General features: G+C 48.8%; 1 protein-coding gene across 6 annotated transcripts; it reads left to right on the top strand.

Moving 5' to 3' along the window:
* Positions 1–67: 67 nt before the first annotated feature.
* LYRM9 (LYR motif containing 9) lies at positions 68–16,273 on the top strand. 6 transcript variants are annotated; one of them, XM_025363089.1, is made up of 5 exons: positions 68–124; positions 11,831–11,974; positions 14,143–14,235; positions 14,326–14,388; positions 15,098–16,270. In XM_025363089.1, exons 2-4 carry the CDS (start codon positions 11,849–11,851, stop codon positions 14,383–14,385), a joined length of 279 nt encoding a protein of 92 aa, XP_025218874.1. In that variant the 5' UTR covers positions 68–124; positions 11,831–11,848; the 3' UTR covers positions 14,386–14,388; positions 15,098–16,270. The 6 variants fall into 6 exon arrangements, with proteins under 6 accessions (XP_025218874.1, XP_025218876.1, XP_025218875.1 ...); XM_025363092.1 differs by lacking the exons at positions 68–124; positions 14,326–14,388 and adding exons at positions 1,604–1,682; positions 11,412–11,615; XM_025363091.1 differs by lacking the exon at positions 14,326–14,388 and having other exon boundaries at positions 15,098–16,273.
* The last annotated feature ends 2,150 nt before the right edge of the window (positions 16,274–18,423 follow it).

The raw sequence follows: 18,423 nt of genomic DNA, 5'->3' as shown, positions 1-18,423 counted from the left end.
CCCGCGCGCGGCCGGCAGAGGGCGCTGGGCTCACCGTCGCCGTGTAGGGGCGGTGCCGCTCAGTCCCCGGGGCGCAGGCGCACTCGTCGCCGCGGCGGCGGGGCTGGCGTTACCCTGGAGGCTGGTGAGCCGCGCCGCGCAGGCCGAGGCCGAGGGCGGGGGCGCGGGGGCAGCCGCGGCTGGAGCCACTGGGTGGCTGGGGCGGGCTAGGGATGTGGCGGCCTCGGGTGTCCTCGGACCTATAGAAGACCTAGGGGCCACCCGCGCCAGCATTTTTTCCCTCGCGGTCCGCGCTCTTCCCCCGGAGAGCTGGGTGCACCGGAGCGCGGCGCCCAGACTTGACACAGGCCTGGCCGGGCGGCCCTGGAGGAGCAGGAAAGGCCTGCGGCGCGATCGAGGGGCGCGGGGTCCGGTTCAGCCCGGGGGTCCAGCCTCTCAGAGGCTCACGTCCTGGCCACTTTTAAAAGGAGAATGTCCCCTCCACCGTCCCTCTGCCCGCGGCACCTGGTGGCCGGAGCGACCTTGACCTGATGATTTATGCTTCTGCGTAAGAGCAAGTTGCTCCGTGGCCGAAACCCTTTCGCTCCTAGGATTGATCCTTTTTGTGGTTATATTGTTTTAAAAACAGTTTTATTGAGATGTAATTTATGAAGCATACAGTTCACCTATCTAAAGTGCACAATTCAGTGTCTTTTTTTTTTTTAGACGGAGTCTGGCTCTGTCGCCCAGGCTGGAGTGCAGTGGCACGATCTGGGCTCACTGCAAGCTCCGCCTCCTGGGTTCACGCCATTCTCCTGCCCCAGCCTCCCGAGTAGCTGGGACTACAGGCGCCCGCCACTACGCCCGGCTAATTTTTTGTATTTTTTGTAGAGACGGGGTTTCACTGTGTTCGCCAGGATGGTCTCGATCTCCTGACCTCGTGATCCACCCGCCTCGGCCTCCCAAAGTGCTGGGATTACAGGCGTGAGCCACCGCGCCCGGCCAATTCAGTGTCTTTTAGTGTATTTGCAGAGTTGTGCAGCCGGCACCATAATTTTTTAGAACATTACCCCCCAAAAGAAACACCTCCTTTAGCTGTCACTCCCCCCTCCTATCTCCTCCCATTCTCCCAGCCCTAGGCAACCACTAATGTACTTCTGTCTCTGTAGATTTGTCTGTTCTGGATGTTTCGTATAAATGGAATCATACATTAAGAAGCCGGTTGTGACTGGCTTCGTTCACTTAGCATAATGTTTTCTGGGTTCACCTGCCATAGGTTCGTGACTTCAGGACAGTTTCCTACTGGCTTTAGTTTCCTCTGGCAACTTGGGAATCAGTTGACATCTGTGGAACTTCTGTTATGGTTCAGGTACTATAAACTGTGGAGGAGTGACTAATAACAGTATATATATAATATACATATATTATATATATAAATATATATAAAATATATAATATATAAAATGTATATAATATATAAAATATATAATATATAATATATAAAATATATAAAATATATATAATATATAAAATATATATTATATATAATATATACACAAAATATATAATATATATAAAATATATATATATTTTCTTACTCATTTCCCCTCATTTCACAGGTGTTGAACTAATACCCTGTAGTCTCTTGTCCTCCAGAAGCTTACGGTCAGCAAGGAACAGATAGCCAAGTAAAGTAGGAAAGGGTAAGATGTTCAATGCTGGGCACAGTGGCTCATGCCTGTAATCTCAGCACTGTAGGAGGCTGAGGAAGGAGGATCACTTGAGCCTAGAATTTCGAGACCAACCAGGCCAAGACCTCGTTTCTATAAATAATTTTAAAAATTAGCCAGACGTTGTGGCGTGTGTCTGTGATCCCAGCTACTTGAGAGGCTGAGGTAGAATCGCTTGAGCCCGCGCAGTTGTGACTGCAGTGATCCCTGATCATGCTACTGTACTCTAGCCTGGGTGACAGAGTGAGACCCTGTCTCAGGCCAAAAAAAAAAAAAAAAAGATGTTCAAACACTTAAGATGTGCCAGCCCCTGTGCTAGGCACTTTGCATATGTTAGCTAGGTTCGTCTTTACAGAAGCCCTGTGAGGTGGGTTATTCTTTTCTCCAGTTTACAGTGGGGGAAGCAGAAGTCCAGAGAAGTCAACCAGGTTGACCAGGATTACACAGCTAGTAAATAGCAGAGGTAGGCTTTTAAACTAGGGTTCTTTGTCTCCAAAACCTGCTCTGTAATCACAATAATTATATATGTGTGATTATAATCACAATAAGTGATTACAGAGCAGTGTGATGACTGTAATAGGGGTGTGAATAGCATGGAATGAAAACCTGAAGGAGGTGACAGGGAACTGGACCTCTAAGGATGAAGAGAAATTCTTGAGGCAGGTGAAGAAGTCAAGGTAGGGGAAAGCACAGCATGTTTCAGAGATGATATTAACAACAACAGTTAGTAGTAAACACGTAGTGTGTGCCAGGCATCATGCTTAGTAGTCTAGGAGCGTTATTTCATTCTTACAACAGTCCTATGTAGGAAATACTATTTATTAGGGACCCCACTGACAGATGGGGAGCAGACTTCGAGATAGAAGTTAAGAAACTCGTCCAGGGTCCTAGAACTAGCAAATGATGGAACCAGGATTTGAACCCAGACTATCTGATCCCAAAGTCCTCCAAGTTCAGTCTGTGGCTAAAATGCAGGAGGTATGGGAAGGACAGCAGGAGGGGAGATTGATGAGAGGGACTGAAACAGATCTCGGAAGGCCATGGGTAGAGAACTCTCTACAGAGGTTCTGAGGAAGGGGAGTGACAGGGTGTGCTTTTTAGGAAGTGTTCTTGGGTGGCACTGTGTGGACTGGGCTGGAAGGAGGGAGACAGATCAGGAGGTATTTGGATAGTCCCAGCCAGGTATGGGTACAAAGCTGGGAACCAAGGTAGTGCCAACAGGGGCGAAGGAGGCAGGAAGGGGGTGAGGGGTCTGGAGAGCCTTGACTGTGTAGGAGAGGGACTAGGGGAGGCAGGGATTGCTGCCCCATTGCTAGCTTGGGAGAACACAGATGTGCAAGATGGAGCCCTGGAGTGGGTGGGGGCGGGAAGCAAAATCAGTCCATTCCTATTTTTCAACTTTCCCCGTCAAGAAGAGTAATTGCATATTTAAAAAATGGCCTGTGCAGGCTTAATTTAGCTTGTATCAGTGCTCAATAGGGCATAATTTCTAGTTATTTTCTGCAGTTCCATTCTTTCGTTCTTTTTTTAATATATGACTTTTTCTCACTTATTTTTAGGTGCCTATATCAGGACATAGGTTAGGGAAAAGGACAGTGGGGTTAAATGGGACTGTGGGCCTGCTTCTCAACATCTGTGCCAGTGATACCACTTGACTTCCAGGAAATTCCCTTTGTAGCTTTATTTTCTCTTTTTAAAAATTCTGTCATATTCTCCTCTGGATTTGGTAAGAGCTTTGTTGTTAAGCATTTCTTTAGTTGCTCATTTCCTTTATCTGTGTAATTGATGTCAGCCTGGTGACTCTTTCTTTCTTTTGATTTTTTTTCCATCTATATGCAGGGGGAAGCTGCAGATGATGTCCTTGGGTTTCAGAAAGGCATGGAGCAAGGTTTTGTAGAGAAGATTGAGGAGTACTGGATGATAGTGCAGTCAAGTGCCTTTATAAATGCTTGAACCTAGTCGTGCATGAATCCTGCTGGAGTTCTTTGTGGGGTCCTTAGTCCTGATCTGGTCAGTATTTTTATGAGTGGCTCAGACATAGCAGGTGGTTTCACGAAGCAGGTAAGGGCATAGTCTTTGGAATCAAATAGACCTAGATTCTATTCCAGGTCTTGCTCTATACTAGCTTTGTTGCTCCTGGCAAGTTACTTAACCTCTCAGGGCCTCAGTTTCCTCATTTATAAAGTGGGACTAATGATACCTACCTTAAAATATTGTTGTGAGGATTAAATGAGGTAAAATGAAAAGCTCTCAAACTTGGCATGTCCTACCCATTCCCTGGATGGGAGCCATCGGCTTTGCACAAGGCTCAGGGTTGGAGAGCTAGGTATACCAGACTGTTCATCTCTGTAGTCCTAGGGCTGGGTCCAGAGTTGTACACGTGCTAGATACTCTGAATGGCATGGCGTAGTTGACTGATGCTTCCAGTATATAGGGTTACTCTCTTTCTCTTTGTCCTTACCCTGTGTTTACCTGGTATGTGACTGTTTCTGTGCTCTTGTTTTGTTGAATTGAGTTGGATAACATTCAGTCATATAACAGACCCCCACCAAGGATGGTGGCAGATTGTGACTCTGGAATGACCTCATAAAATAAAAGATGGGGAAACAGACTTAAGAGCAGCTCAGGAGCTGGGCGCAGTGGCTCGTGCCTGTAATCACAGCATTTTGGGAGTCCAAGGCAGGTGGATCACCTGAGGTCAGGAGTTTGAGACCAGCCTGGCCAACATGGCGAAACTCCGTCTCTACTAAAAATACAAAAATTAGCTGGGCATGGTGGCATGAACATGTAATCCCAGCTCCTGGGGAGGCTGAGGCAGGAGAATTGCTTGAACCCGGGAGGCAGAGGTTGAGCCAAGATCGCACCATTGCACTCCAGCCTGGGGAACAAGAGCGAAACCCCGTCTCAAAAAAAAAAAAAAAAAAAAAAGGAAAAAAAGAGCAGTATATGGAAAATTGCCTTTGAGCCAAATGCCAGGGCCACGTGAGGGCCCCAGCAGAGAATGCAGTCTGAGCTGCATTCCTTGAATTCCCAGGTCAAAGGAGGTGACAGGGCCACTGCCTGGGGAGTTGGTCAGAGCATGGCCAAACTGTTGTTTTCTTGTGGGACAGCATGTTTAAGAGTGGTGTCAAAAATAAAGGTACGTGTATTCAGAAGAGGGCACGTGGGACGGAGACACTTTGAGACGCAACAACACCTCCCAGCTGCTTACACTGGAAAAGGGACTAGGGAGGGGCTGCGATAGTTGACTGTGAATCATGAAAAGCTGGACTTGGGAGTAGGTGAGGGAAGATTTTGTCCCAAAGAGTAGAGCTTAGACCAGTGAGTGAAACTTTACAGTGGGGAATTTTAACTCAGAACTGGAGGGACTTTCCACTAGTTTGAACAGAGTGAAAATGGGGGACTTGTGAGTTCCCTGCCACTTGGAGCACATGTAGGGCGAAAAGCTGGGTGGCTCCCTGCCAGGTATGTTTTTTGTTTTTTTTTTTGAGATGGAGTCTCGCGCTGTGTCACCCAGGCTGGAGTGCAGTGGCGCGATCTCGGCTCACTGCAAGCTCCGCCTCCCAGGTTCAGGCCATTCTCCTGCCTCAGCCTCGGAGTAGCTGGGACTACAGGCGCCCGCCACCACGCCCGGCTAGTTTTTTGTATTTTTAGTAGAGACGGGGTTTCACCATGTTAGCCAGGATGGTCTCGATCTCCTGACCTCGTGATCTGCCCGCCTCGGCCTCCCAAAGTGCTGGGATTACAGGCTTGAGCCACCGCGCCCGGCCCAGGTATGTTTTTAAAGCAATTTTTTATTAGGAAAAATTTCCAAATATATGGAAATTGAAATAACAGCGCAGTGTTCACCCTTAACACCTACCATCTAAATGCGATCTGAACATTTTGTTGCATTTCTTCATCTTCCTCACTCTTCTCTCTGTGCTGTCTTTTGCTGAACTATTTGAAAGGAGGTTGCAGACCTGATGACACGTCACCTCTAAATCCTTTCGCCGGCATCTGCTGAGAGTAAGGTGATTCTCCTGCGTAACGACATCAGTCTCATGACCCAAGAAAATTCGTAACTCACACTACCGTTTTCACATCCAGTGAAGATTTTCGTTCAGGAATTCGGCAAATCACTGTGACCACCATGTGGAGAATGGCTGGTGGGGCCCGAGGGCAGGTGGATACCCTTCCAGCAACCCCGGCAAGAGCCTGAACTAGAGGCCTGACCTAGAGTAATGTGGGGTGATGAAGGCTGTTTCAAGGTAACCACTGAGCATGGTGGCCGGGTCGGTGAGGGCTTTCAGGAGGAGAAGCCAGGCCACAGAGCTGAGTGTGGAAGAGGCAGGAGGTGTGCAGGAAGCAGAGAGGGGCACAGTAGGCAGAAGTAGGAGGATTCGTTCAAAATAGAAATTGAATGTCCACCAGGATAGTTAATTTTATGTGTCAACTTGACTGGGCCACAGGAGGCCAGGTATTTGGTCAAACATTATTCTGGGTGTTTCAATGTGGGTATCTGTGGATGAGATTAACATTTAAATTGTTCGATGGAGTAAAGCACACAGTCCTCTATAATATGGGTGAGCCTTTTCCAATCCATTGAAGGCCTTAATAAAACGAAAAGTCTAAGCCTTCCCTGAGTAAGAGAATTCTCTTGCCTGTGGCTTTCGAACTGGGACATAAGCTCTTCCGGGTTCTACAGCAGCTTCCAGCCTTTGTATTTGAACTGGCACATTGGCTCTGCAGATTTTGGACTTGCCAATCTCCATAATTGCACGAGCCAGTTCATTATAATAAACTTCTCTCTCTCTCTCTCTCTCTCACACACACACACACACACACACACACACACACACACCCACCCTCCTATAGGTTCTATTTCTCTGGAGAACCCCAACGAATACATCTACTCCACACCAGACATTCTGTCCCAGTGCCGAGACCATAACAGGCAAACACAGCATGGGCTGTTATGGAGTGTGCCATACAGGACTCGGTTTGCCTGGACTAGGCCATGGATGATGAGAGGTGCAGATGAGGGGTAGGTAGGGGCCAGATCGAGAGGGGCCTTGCAGGCCATGGACAGAAGCCTGGATTTTATTCTGTAGACCAGTGCTTTCCACACTTCAGGACCCTCATGATTTTTGCCGGGTCCACATTTCAATTGCATTATTTGTTTGATACATTAAAAAAAAAAAATCAATTTTATGCCCATTTGAAAAAAATGCTTTAGGCCATTAATACCTATGAAAATGTGTTTTTTCCCCCTCATTACACATGAAAATAAATGTAAAATCATTACAATAAAAAATACTGGCCATAGGCCGGGCGCGGTGGCTCAAGCCTGTAATCCCAGCACTTTGGGAGGCCAAGACGGGCGGATCACGAGGTCAGGAGATCGAGACCATCCTGGCTAACACAGTGAAACCCCGTCTCTACTAAAAATACAAAAACTTAGCCGGGCGAGGTGGCAGGCGCCTGTAGTCCCAGCTACTCGGGAGGCTGAGGCAGGAGAATGGCCTGAACCTGGGAGGCGGAGCTTGCTGTGAGCTGAGATCCGGCCACTGCACTCCAGCCTGGGTGACAGAGCGAGACTCCGTCTCAAAAAAAAAAAAATAAATAAATAAATACTGGCCATATACTACTTAAAATGATTTCAGGTATTTGTTCTACATTTTGGGAAAAGTTGCCATGAATGATGGGGGCAGGGGTGGATATTAGGGGTTTTATGAAGGACAGGACACTTTGAGATTTATGTTTTAGAAAGAGTCACTCTGGCTCTTGGGCAGAGTAGGATGGCAGAAGATGGACTGGAAGACAGGGAGACCAGCTAGGGGCTGTTTCAGTTGTCCCAGACAGAGTCTGGCCCAAGGGTATGCAGTGGAGTAGAGAGGAAGGGAAAAATATGAGGGGCATTCAGAGGTGAAATTTGATAGGACTTAGAAACCAGTGGCATGAGGCCCAGCGTGGTGGCTCATGCCTATAATCCTAGCACTTTGGGAGGCTGAGGTGGGCGGATCACCTGAGGTTGGGAGTTCGAGACCAGCCTGACCCAACATAGAGAAACCCCATCTCTACTAAAAATACAAAATTAACCAGGTGTGGTGGCGTGCGCCTATAATCCCAGCTACTAAGGAGAATCACTTAAACCCAGGAGTGGGAGGTTGTGGTGAGCTGAGATTGCGTCATTGCACTCTAGCCTGGGCAACAAGAGCGAAACTCCATCTCAAAAAAAAAAAAAAAGAAAAGAAAAGAAAAGAAAGAAACCAGTGGCACGGGGATTGAAGAGGAGGAGGAACCTGGGTTGACTGATGATTTTGGTTTGGTTGCCTGGGAAGATGGAGCAGCCATCACAGAGGCAGGAAGCCAGGGTGCAGAGGCCAAGATCAAGTCCAAAGGGCAGGGCAAGGGAGGTAAGTGTTGCCAGGCCCAGAGGCTTAGACTGCAGTTTTAGCAATGATGCTATGAGGTTCATTGCCCCTTAAATAATAGCAAACCCACGCTTTAAATCAAATTAAAACATTTTAGTTTAGCTCTTCTAAGTGGACCCACACATGTATTCTCTACTAGTTATTACTGAGAATGACTAAGTATTATAATTGAGCTGAAAATAATCTGCCGCCCATACTTGCTGGGTTGGTTACTAAGTATTGCTTGAGTTTTTAAGTAATGAAACAAAGTTGTGCTCTTTCCAAATGTTAATTTTGAGGACTGCAGATGGTAACCATCTGTTCCGCGACTAGCATTTTACAATATTTGATTACTACTTTATATAGTTTGGGGAAGCCTGCCAGTGGAGTCTACCCATCAGGTTGGGGACTTTGGTGGTATGTCTCCTGTGGTTGCCCCTCATGGTCTTGGTCACCCTGGAACGGGTTCCCCTCTGATTTCTGGGTGGTGAGTCAGACTGGCACGGTCATGATTGATAGCAGGAGGAACTTGAGAAGCCCTGTCTTGTCTGACTCTTCCTTACAGCCTGGAATCATCAGAGGGCATCATGGAAGAATTTGTGAGGTCAGGGTCTGTCCATCAGTTACAAGTTTTGGGTTACAAGTGACAAAACAATGAACCCCAGCTGCTTTGGTGAAAGGGGATTAATTGGCTCAGATCACTGAGAAGTCTAGGGGAAGGACTTCCTTCAGGTAGATGGCTTTAGGGCCAAAATGAATTCTTTTTTTTTTTTTTTTTTTTGAGTCAGAGTCTCACTTTGTATCATCCAGGCTGAGTGCCATGGTATGATCACAGCTCACTGCAGCCTTGACTGCCGAAGCTCAAGGGATCCTCCCATCACAGCCTCTTGAGTAGCTGGGACTACAGGCGTGTGCCACCATGCCCAGTTAGTTTTTTATTTTTTGTAGAGACAGGGTCTGCCTATGTTACTCAGGTTGGTCTCAAACTCCTGGCTTCAAGCAGTCCACCCATCTCAGCCTCCCAAAGTGCTGGAATTACAGGCGTGAGCCACCACCCCTTGCCCAAATAAATTCTTTGGGCTTGTTTTTATCTCAGGGTCTCAGTTCTGCCTTCTGCTATGTGAGTGTGGTCTCAGGCTTCTCGAGGAGGCAGGATGGCTTCACTGAGAGAGGATCAAATCCTGCCAGCATCAAGTTTAGTGGGAAGGAGCTAGAGTCCTTTCACGCCACTTCTGCAAAAGTGTTGCGATGCACTGTGATTGGACTAGCTTTTGTCACATGCCCGTGTGTGAGCCAGTCCTTATACCCACGTGGATGCAGGGCTCTGATAGTCCCACTCAGACCTTCTGGGCTGAGGCCTGGGGAGGGGTGCACCCCAGATCACACACTGGGGCTACTAGAAGGGAGACTGGATGGTGGGGGTCAGACAACCACCTGTCTACTCCAGCATCAGAGCAAGAGCCCAGGGAACCAGGAGGAATTGGCTAACGTAGCTGAAGAGACACATTTATTGTTGCCGAGGAGATAATGGGATGTAAATGGAATGAAGGAGCCTCCGGAACCAGCTACTTCCTAAGCTTCCCTCCTTAGTTTAAGGGCATCTGATGGATTTAGTTTCTGGTTCTTTTTGCGAGGTGAGGGGAGGGTTTTTTTTTTTTTTTTTTTTTTCTCTTATATGTTTCTTTAAAACTAAGGCCAGTCACTAGATCTCTTTTAGCTCCTTCATCTGGAACATAGAGGGTGTCTCTCTGTACAGAGGAGACAGTAGCTTCATTCTGTTTAGTTAACAGTGAGTGAAGCCCGCTGTGGGCCAGGCGCTCAGCCCAGGGAGAGCCACAGGCAAGGTAGCAGATGAGTCCCTGGCAGCACCATGAGGGGGCACTGCAGCCCCACAGAGGACAGGGTGAGTGCCTCTGTCTCCAGAGAGGGACCGTGGGTAAGGGCTTCCAGGAGGAAGGACACTGAGCTGAGCCTGGAAGGATGAACAAGGTTCCTCACATGGAGAAGATGGGAAGGAGTCCATGGCCAGGGAACTGCATGTGCACCAAAAGGCACCACATTTGGTGGTTTGAGGGGTCTGGGAACAGTTCATGAGACTGACTGGGATGTGCCCAGGACACTGATTCCAGAGCTCACATGGTATGGGGTGGAGGAGACTGGAGTGACAGGCCAGGTACTGGGACACCAGGCAGATGCTGTGGCAGAGGTTCAGGCAGGAGCCTGATAACAGCTTTGCAAGCCCATATATTCTAGAACCTACCATTTAAAACAATCTATACTCTCATAGTTCCCTTAAAAAAGAAGAGGTTAGGCTAGAGTTGTGGGTTTTTTAGAGAGAGAGTGTTAATACAGAGAAGAATATGGGTTCTGCAGACACAAAAGAGAGCTTGCTGTGTAATTCCATTTATACAAAACTCTGGAAAATGCATCGGTTGCCTGGGGATGGGGACGTAGGGAGGGCGGGAGGGATGGATTACAAAGGGTATGAGGTAAATTTTGGGAATGATGGATATGTTCACGCTCTGGTGTGTACCTGTGGCAGCACTTATCAAATTACATACTTTAAGTATATGAAGTTGGTTATATGTCAACTATACCTTTTTTTTTTTTTTTTTTTAAAAAAAGAAGGCTCTGAAACCAGACTGCCAGAGTTCAAATCCAAGCTCCAGCTTTATCAGCTGTGTGATCTTGGGCAAGTTATCAGACCTCTCTGTGACTGTGTTCATTAATCACATGTGAAGTGAATAGAGACAAACAAGTGCTCATTGTGATTCTCCTTTTTTTTTTTGAGATGGAGTCTTGCTTTGTCACCCAGGCTGGAGTGCAGTGGTACTATCTCGGCTCACTGCCATTTCCACTTCTGGGGTTTAAGTGATCCTCCTGCCTCAGCCTCCCAAGTAGCTGGGATTACAGGCATGTACCACTAAGCCTGGCTGATTTTTGTATTTTTAGTGGAGACGGAGTTTCACCATGTTGACCAGGCTGGTCTCGAACTCCTGACCTTAAGTAATCTGCCCAACTTACAGGTGTGAGCCACCACACCCAGCCCACTGTGATTTTTATGATAACTCATAGCAAAATGAAATCACGTGCCCACGCTGTGGTGACTCTGTCCAGCGTCTTCTCTGTGCAGAGTCCCCTAGATTCATGTTTCTCAGACTTTAAAATATGCATACAAATCTCCTGGCATCCTTGTTAAAATGCAGGTTTGATCTGGTGGGTGTGAGGTGGGGCCTGAGACTGCATTTCTGTTGATCTCCCGGTGCTGTGGGTTTTGCTGGCTCAGGAGCACACTTTGAGTTTTGAGGCTCAGGCCTGTAGGCATTCTCCCCTCTGTGGCTTGGTGCCCTCACCAGACCAGGACTGATGTCGGAGCTGGTTTCCTAGTGATTTTCCTAGTGATTGCCCCTCAGGGTCTTCCTGCTTATCTACCCTACCCTGCCTGTGAGGGACACCTACTCACGCACCATCTGAAGTTGAGTTCCAGAAAGAAGACGCCAGGGCTGAGGCTGTACATCTCCCTCCACACTCACCCTTGGTCTTGCGGGCCTGCTCTGGGCTAGAGCTTCTGTAGGACTGAATGCCCAGCCCACCGCAAGGCGCAGGCTCCATGGGATGGGACAGCCACTGTACTGCACCAAGGCTGCTTCCCAGAGTACTGGGACCTGGGGGTCAGGGCTGAGTATAGAACTTGGTGCCCTAGAAGTGATGCTCCTTGTTTTCCAGGGACAGAAGGTTTCACGGATGGCCCCGCTGCCAGGGGCAGAACTGGTTCAGAGGCCACTGCAGCTCTACCGATACTTGCTGCGCTGTTGCCGGCAGCTGCCGACCAAGGGCATCCAGCAGCATTACAAGCATGCTGTCAGGCAGGTGGGAGCTGGGTCCACCAGGTCTGGGGGCTGCCTCTAATGGCAGGCTTGGGGGTGTGGGTCAGAGGTCAAGGCCAGAGCACAGAGCTAGTCTCTGAGATGGTGGTGAGGTGGCAGTGTGGTAAGAGCCACAGGAAACCAGTGCTGGGCAGCCCAGCTCCTCTCTGTCGAGGAAACACAGGGTGCATCAGCCAGCATACCAGCTGTGCTAGGGCACGTATGAGGCAGCTAAGTGGGTAATTAAAATAGACTGTGGGGCACAACATCATTTAGGCAGGCATCCCTGCCAACAGTGTACAACTTGAATTTAATCCTGAGAAAACATCAGGTAAACCCAAATTGAGAGGTCATCTACCACACAACTAATAGGCCTGTGCTCATCAAAAATGTCAGTGTCGTGAAACACAAAGAAAGGCAGAACTGTTCTGGATTAGAGAACTCAAGAGATATGGTGACTAAATGTAATGTATGATCCTAGACCAGAAAAAAATTGCTGTAAAGAATATTACTGGGAGCCAGGCATGATGGCTCATGCCTGTAATCCCAGCATTTTGGGAGGCTAAGGCAGGCAGATTGTTTGAGCCCAGGAGTTCAAGACCAACCTGGTCTTTTCTACAGAAAAATCAAACAATGAGTTGGGAGGATTGCTTGAACCCAGGAGGTCGAGGCTGCAATGAGCTGTGATTGTGCCACTGCATTCTCACCTGGGTGACAGAGTGAGAACCTGCCTAAAAACAAAACAAAACAAAACAAAACACTGTTACTGGTGCAGTATATGAAATTGGAATGTGGGCTATAGATTATAGTGTTGTTTCAATGTTGAGTCTTCTGCATTTGATTATTGTGGTTATGTCAGAGAATGCCCTTGTCATTAGGAAATACACATGGGAATGTTTAGGGGTAAGGACGGGGTGTCTGTAACTTATTCTTAAATGCTTCTGAAAAGACTTATACATACTTAAAGAGAATGATAAAGCAAGTGTAGCAAAATGTTAACAATCAGTGATTCTGATAGGAAATTATTTGTATTATTATCACAGCTTTCTGTAAGTGAGAAATCATTTCCAAATAGAAAGTTAGCTAAAATTCATACAAATATAATATGGAAAGTTAAAAAAAAAAAAAAGAGGTGGCAGTAGCCACAGAGGGCTGTGGAGACGTGGAGAAGGGAGCAGTTAGCTGTCTGGGGAGTCAAGGAGGGCGTCCCAGAGGTGGATGCTGAGGGGGCTCCTAAAGATGAGCAGGGGGATGTGTGGGGCTGGGAGTGACGGGGAGGGAAAGAGGCCAGTTCTGTTTCTTTTTGAGATGGAGTTTCACTCTGGTTACCCAGGCTGGAGTGCAACGGTGCAATCTCGGCTCACCACAACCACCGCCTCCTGGTTCAAGGGATTCTCCTCCCTTAGCCTCTTGAGTAGCTGGGATTATAGGCATGCGCCATCACACCCAGCTAACTTTGTATTTTTAGTAGAGATGGGATTTATCTATGTTGTCAGGCTGGTCTCAGGCTCCAGACCTGAGGTGATCTGCCCACCTTGGCCTCCCAAAGTGCTGTGATTACAAGCGTGAGCCACCACGTGTGGCACCAGTTCTTTTTGGAAAGCAAAACCTGAATCTTAGATTGCTTCTCAAGGGTGAACATCTGGTCAAAAGCAAACAGCATCCCACGCTCTGCATTGGGCCTGGGTGGATTTCCTGAAACTACTCTGTCTACTGCCTCCCCTTCCTTCCCTGTGTGGCTTTCCTAGCACTGGGCTGAGAGAAGCCCTACTTCTTCCTCCCTGCTCTGAAACCTATGCAGAGATCTCACCCTGGGGAAAACAGCTTCTTCTGAGGAAGAGAGATGGAAGTTTCCCCTTGGCCTCCACTGCCTGATAGCTTTTGGGCTCAGCTTGATTTAGGGGTAACTTGGGGGCCAGTCTTTGCACCCACCCTGGTGGCTTTGCAGTCACATAGACTAAGATTCAAATGCTATTGTTCAGCAGCCAAGGGGGGATTTCTGAGCCTCTGTTTCCTCACCTCTGTGTGGGATAATCATCACTGTCTATGGGGGATGAAGAGAGCTGCTGGGTATACAGTGCCCAGCAGTGTCCCTGGCCTGTGACTGGTGCTCTGAAGCTGTCGGTCCTGGGAATTTTGCCTAGTCATCTTTCCTTATGCTGAAACTTGCAGAGTTTTCGGGTTCATTCAGATGAAGACAACCCTGAGAGAATCCAGCAGATTATTAAAAGGGCCATTGAAGATGCTGACTGGATCATGAACAAAGTAGGTGCTTGGCCCCCGGGCTCTGCCTGCGAGCTGGGGTGATGATGGCTGTGATCCCCATGACCACTAGAGGCCACTCCTGCCCCACAGTTGAGAATGGTCCCTGTGGAGGAGGCCACCAGCCAGCTGCTTCCCTCCTCCAGAAGCTGAAAGGTGAAGGCAGATCCCTTCTGGTTGCAAGTGGGGAGGGGCTCTTACTCTTCGTCCTTCAAGGCAAATTTCCGCCCAACAGTGCTGATGGAGTTGAGAGGGTCAGTAGGAAGAAGGAGGGGAAGCTATAGTGCCAGAGCCGGAAGTGGCGCTGTGACGCCGCAGACAGGAAAGCTGTCCTGGGGAGGGACTCCCTGTCTGGGGGGCGTATTCACACTGGGGCAGAATTATGGAGGAAGGGAGGGAGTCAGGAATGTTGACTGGCTTCTTGGCCCTTAGATGCTGGTATTAGGAGGCCCTAGAGAGTTGGAGTGTGCCCCTACCTCCCTGTCCTTCTAACTCACTCTCCAGATATGGGACCCAGCGTCCATTTTAAAAAACCCAGTGATTATAGCAACTGGCTTCCAAGGGTCCTCCTCCACCTGGGATTTTTTTTTCCCCCTGAAACAAGACTCAGAGAGGACAGGCACCCCAGTTTCCTTATTATCCTCCCTCCCCACCCCGTCAGCTTCCTTTTTCATTAAAGAAGAAAGGGAGTCCAGGCATGAACTAGAGATTTGGCTGCCCAGGGCCTCTTGCCTGGGTTTCACCACCTCCAAGAAGCCCCTGCAGGAGGCAGGTGAGGTCCAGATGATGGAGGCTTGAGATTTCCCCAGAGTCCTCCTGCCCCTGTTGGCTTCCCTCCTCCACTTCAAATCTCTCTGTCTTGCAGTATAAAAAACAAAACTGAGAGCCCGGAGAGTGAGCCTTCCTGGCCTCTGGAAGTTGAGAGGCGCCTCTTCTGGAGCTCAACAGCAGCAGCAGGTTTGGAAGATCCATTGGCCTTGTTGGCTGAAAGCTAGAAATCAGGGGAGAAGCTGACCTTGCTTCGGAGGCTCCTCTTGCCGCGGCCATGTTGCCAGCATCCTTTATGTTTGTACTTCCAGCCACTTACGATGTGAAATTTGGGGAGAATGTGGTATTTTTTTGTTTCTTTTGTGTATTTTTTATTTTTGTGTTTTTGTTTTTTTACTTTTCTCTGAAAGTGATTCATTTATTCTGGAGATCTCTTTATCATTCTCTGAGTCCCAGAGCAGATGTCCCCTCAGGTAGCAACCTGTACAGAAGAAAGCGCGTGGGTGTTAGAAGCAGACAGATCTGGATTTGAATCCCAGATTCAGTAAGATGAAGGTGAAGTGCCTCACACAGGATGTGGCACATGACAGTGCCTGAAGGGCTCCCTCCAAGGAAGCCATCCTGCCCCACCCCCTCCTCTTTTCCTGCAGCGCCCTGCACAGCTCTGCTCCAGTACACACCGCGTCGGGTCTCAGTTATTTGTTTGCGAGGTTGCCCTGTCCCTGCTTGTAGCCCCTGAGCCCTCACAGTTGTCACACACCCAGCAGTCTGCCAAAGAGCTGCTTTTCCTGACCACTGTCTCTCTATGCCCAGGGAAGTCAAAGCCCTGGGCCTTGCCTTCAGGGAGTTGACAGTGTCCGTGAAGTGGTGAAGTGCCCACCACATGAACCAAGGAGAGACACCAAAGCAGCTGCGGTGGACTCTGGCCTGTCCAAGCCTCTGCGCACCTGCAATCTGTTTCCACTGGCCCTTCCCTGCTTTGCCACCATCGTGGAAGAATAGAAGGGAGGGGGAGAAGGTGGGTGGGCTCAGGGAGAATGACCAGAGTGGCCAGAAGATGCAGAGAGAAGTCCCACTGGGATTTGAGTATTCCCTAAGGGCACTCAGTCACAGGCATGAAGTAGTGTGTGTTCGTATCCTTGTAATTATGTGAGTTAAAATGACTCAGAGATATCTATGTGTGCGTGTGTACTCCGCTGACAATGAAGTAAATATATCAATTTGTGGAAGCTCGTGTGTCTTCTCAACTGATAAACCTTACATTCCCTAAGCATACGTTGTCCCCCTCCTGAGTGTCATCCACTCTTGAGAACCTACAGTCAAGTCAGACAAAGCTGCCCAGGAGGGGTCATTCTTCAGAGAAGGTGACTGGGACTGGCCCCACTGCTAGACAACAGTTGATGAGGTCACATCTGCCCCACTAGGGTATGAGCAAGCTGAGGGGTTTCAGGCTAGGGCCAAAGCTGAGCCAGGCCCCTGTCTGCACCCCGTCATTGAGCTGGGGGCCCCTTCTCAGGTGGCAGGGCTGTATTGTAATCATAGGAGTGGGGGCAGCTGTATCTCAGATGTTTTCCCAGCAGGAGAGAAATGAGTGAAGGGCTGACAAAGGTTCGGGATAGAGTTAGTGTCACTTGCTCTTGACCAACTCCTGGAGTGGTTCTGTGACCTGTGGTTCCTGGGTAGGTCCTTGGTCCAGCTGTGCTGACTCGCCATGTGTCAGATGGAGGGAGCCAGCAAGGGGTGGGGTGGGTGCACGGTGTGTTGGTTGCTCTCCCCCAGCCCCTGTGCTGCCACTGAGGGTAGTGAGCCCGGTCGTGCAGGGGCCCACGGTAGGGGAGGCAGGATGCATGTGGCACTGTGCACACAGGGGCGCTGTTGAAGCCTGGGAGAGCCTCCCATCCTCAGCAGCAACCTTGCCTTCCAGCCTGCCCTCTGACTTTCACTACTCCCAGCCCTGTGTGGACCGTGGGGATGGGTCTTTCATTTCTCCTCTCAATTCTCAAATGCCCAGAGTTGAAGGTTTCCAGAGTAGCCTCCAAGCAAATGGAAGAAGGAGATGAAGGTTTGACCCAGAGTCAGCCAGTGTGGCCTGCTGGAAGGGGCTCTGGAGATACACACACCTGAATTTGAATCCCAGTCTGTCACTTAGTGGTGGTGTGATTTGGGGCAGATTTGTTAACCTGTCAGGCTCACTTTTTTCACTGCTACAGGTTGCACATCCCACGGGGTGGTGAGATTATGGCAGTGCACACAGATGGGCTGTCAGCCATGTGGCTTCCATCTCTTGTCTTTGGTTTACCTGGTGACGATACTTCTCTCCTTTTCTTTTCTTTTTTTTTTGAGATGGGGTTTTACACTGTTGCCCAGGCTAGAGTGCAGTGGCACAATCTCAGCTCACTGCAACCTCTGCCTCCCGGGTTCAAGTGATTCTCCTGCCTCAGCCTCCTGAGAAGCTGGGATTATAGACGCCCGCCACCACACCCAGCTAATTTTTGTATTTTTAGTAGAGTTGGGGTTTCACCATGCTCGCCAGGCTGGACTTGAACTCCTGACCTCAAGTGATCTGCCTGCCTCGGCCTCCCAAAGTGCTGGGATTACAGGTGTGAACTACCGTGCCCAGCCTACGCTTCTCTTTAAGTGGGTCCTTACGGCTCTCCCTGGTGTCCACTGCACAAGCAAAGTGTCAGCAGGAAAGCATCTGACACGTGTTGTCCACACTTAGATACTCCTTTGGATTCACATTGCCTTTCTGGGGTACATTTGCATTATAAAGTTTCTGGGTTTATCTGTGTAGCGAAAGACAGATGTTAAAACCCACAAGGGCCTCCTTTGCAAGACCCTGCATATCTGAGGCTGACTCCTGCGGCAGTGCTAGCCTTGAGTCCTACACGAGCACATGATGCCTGGGGCAGAGCCTGTCCTGCACTGTGCAGTTCCATTTCTCGCCCGTGTGCCCACCCCGTCTTCACTGAACATTTACTGCACAGTCTTCGCTCCACGCAGGAAGGGACTCACAGTCTAAGGGAAAGACAGGCGTAGATTGCCTGGAGGTTGCACAATTGTGGCTCATAGGATGTGATCATAACATAGATTTATCTTTTTCTCTCACAATTCCTTTGTATATTTTTTCTGGAGGTTCCTGTTCTCCGTGTCCCTGGATGAAAACTGAGACACAGTCTCAAACATTCTTGGCTGGACTCAAATTTTAAAAACCCAAAGCTATGGCTACTTTTAAGTCACAAAACAGTTTCAATGCATGAAGTGAAATGTCCAGTCTCAGGAAAATAACATTTCAAAACTTGAATTAAGATTCAGGCATCTCCCTTTTTCCCAGTTGGGATCTGCTGCAGAGAGACCTCTGTCAGAGAAGGGGACAGAAGCATCTTTGCTAGCTTGCGAGAGGGGCATTTCAGGCCAAGGAGT

The sequence above is a fragment of the Theropithecus gelada genome, chromosome 16 (assembly GCF_003255815.1).
Source record: "Theropithecus gelada isolate Dixy chromosome 16, Tgel_1.0, whole genome shotgun sequence".
Taxonomy (NCBI): Eukaryota; Metazoa; Chordata; class Mammalia; order Primates; family Cercopithecidae; genus Theropithecus; species Theropithecus gelada.
Note: the sequence above shows the minus strand (reverse complement) of the source record. Positions and strands in the feature narration are given on the sequence as shown.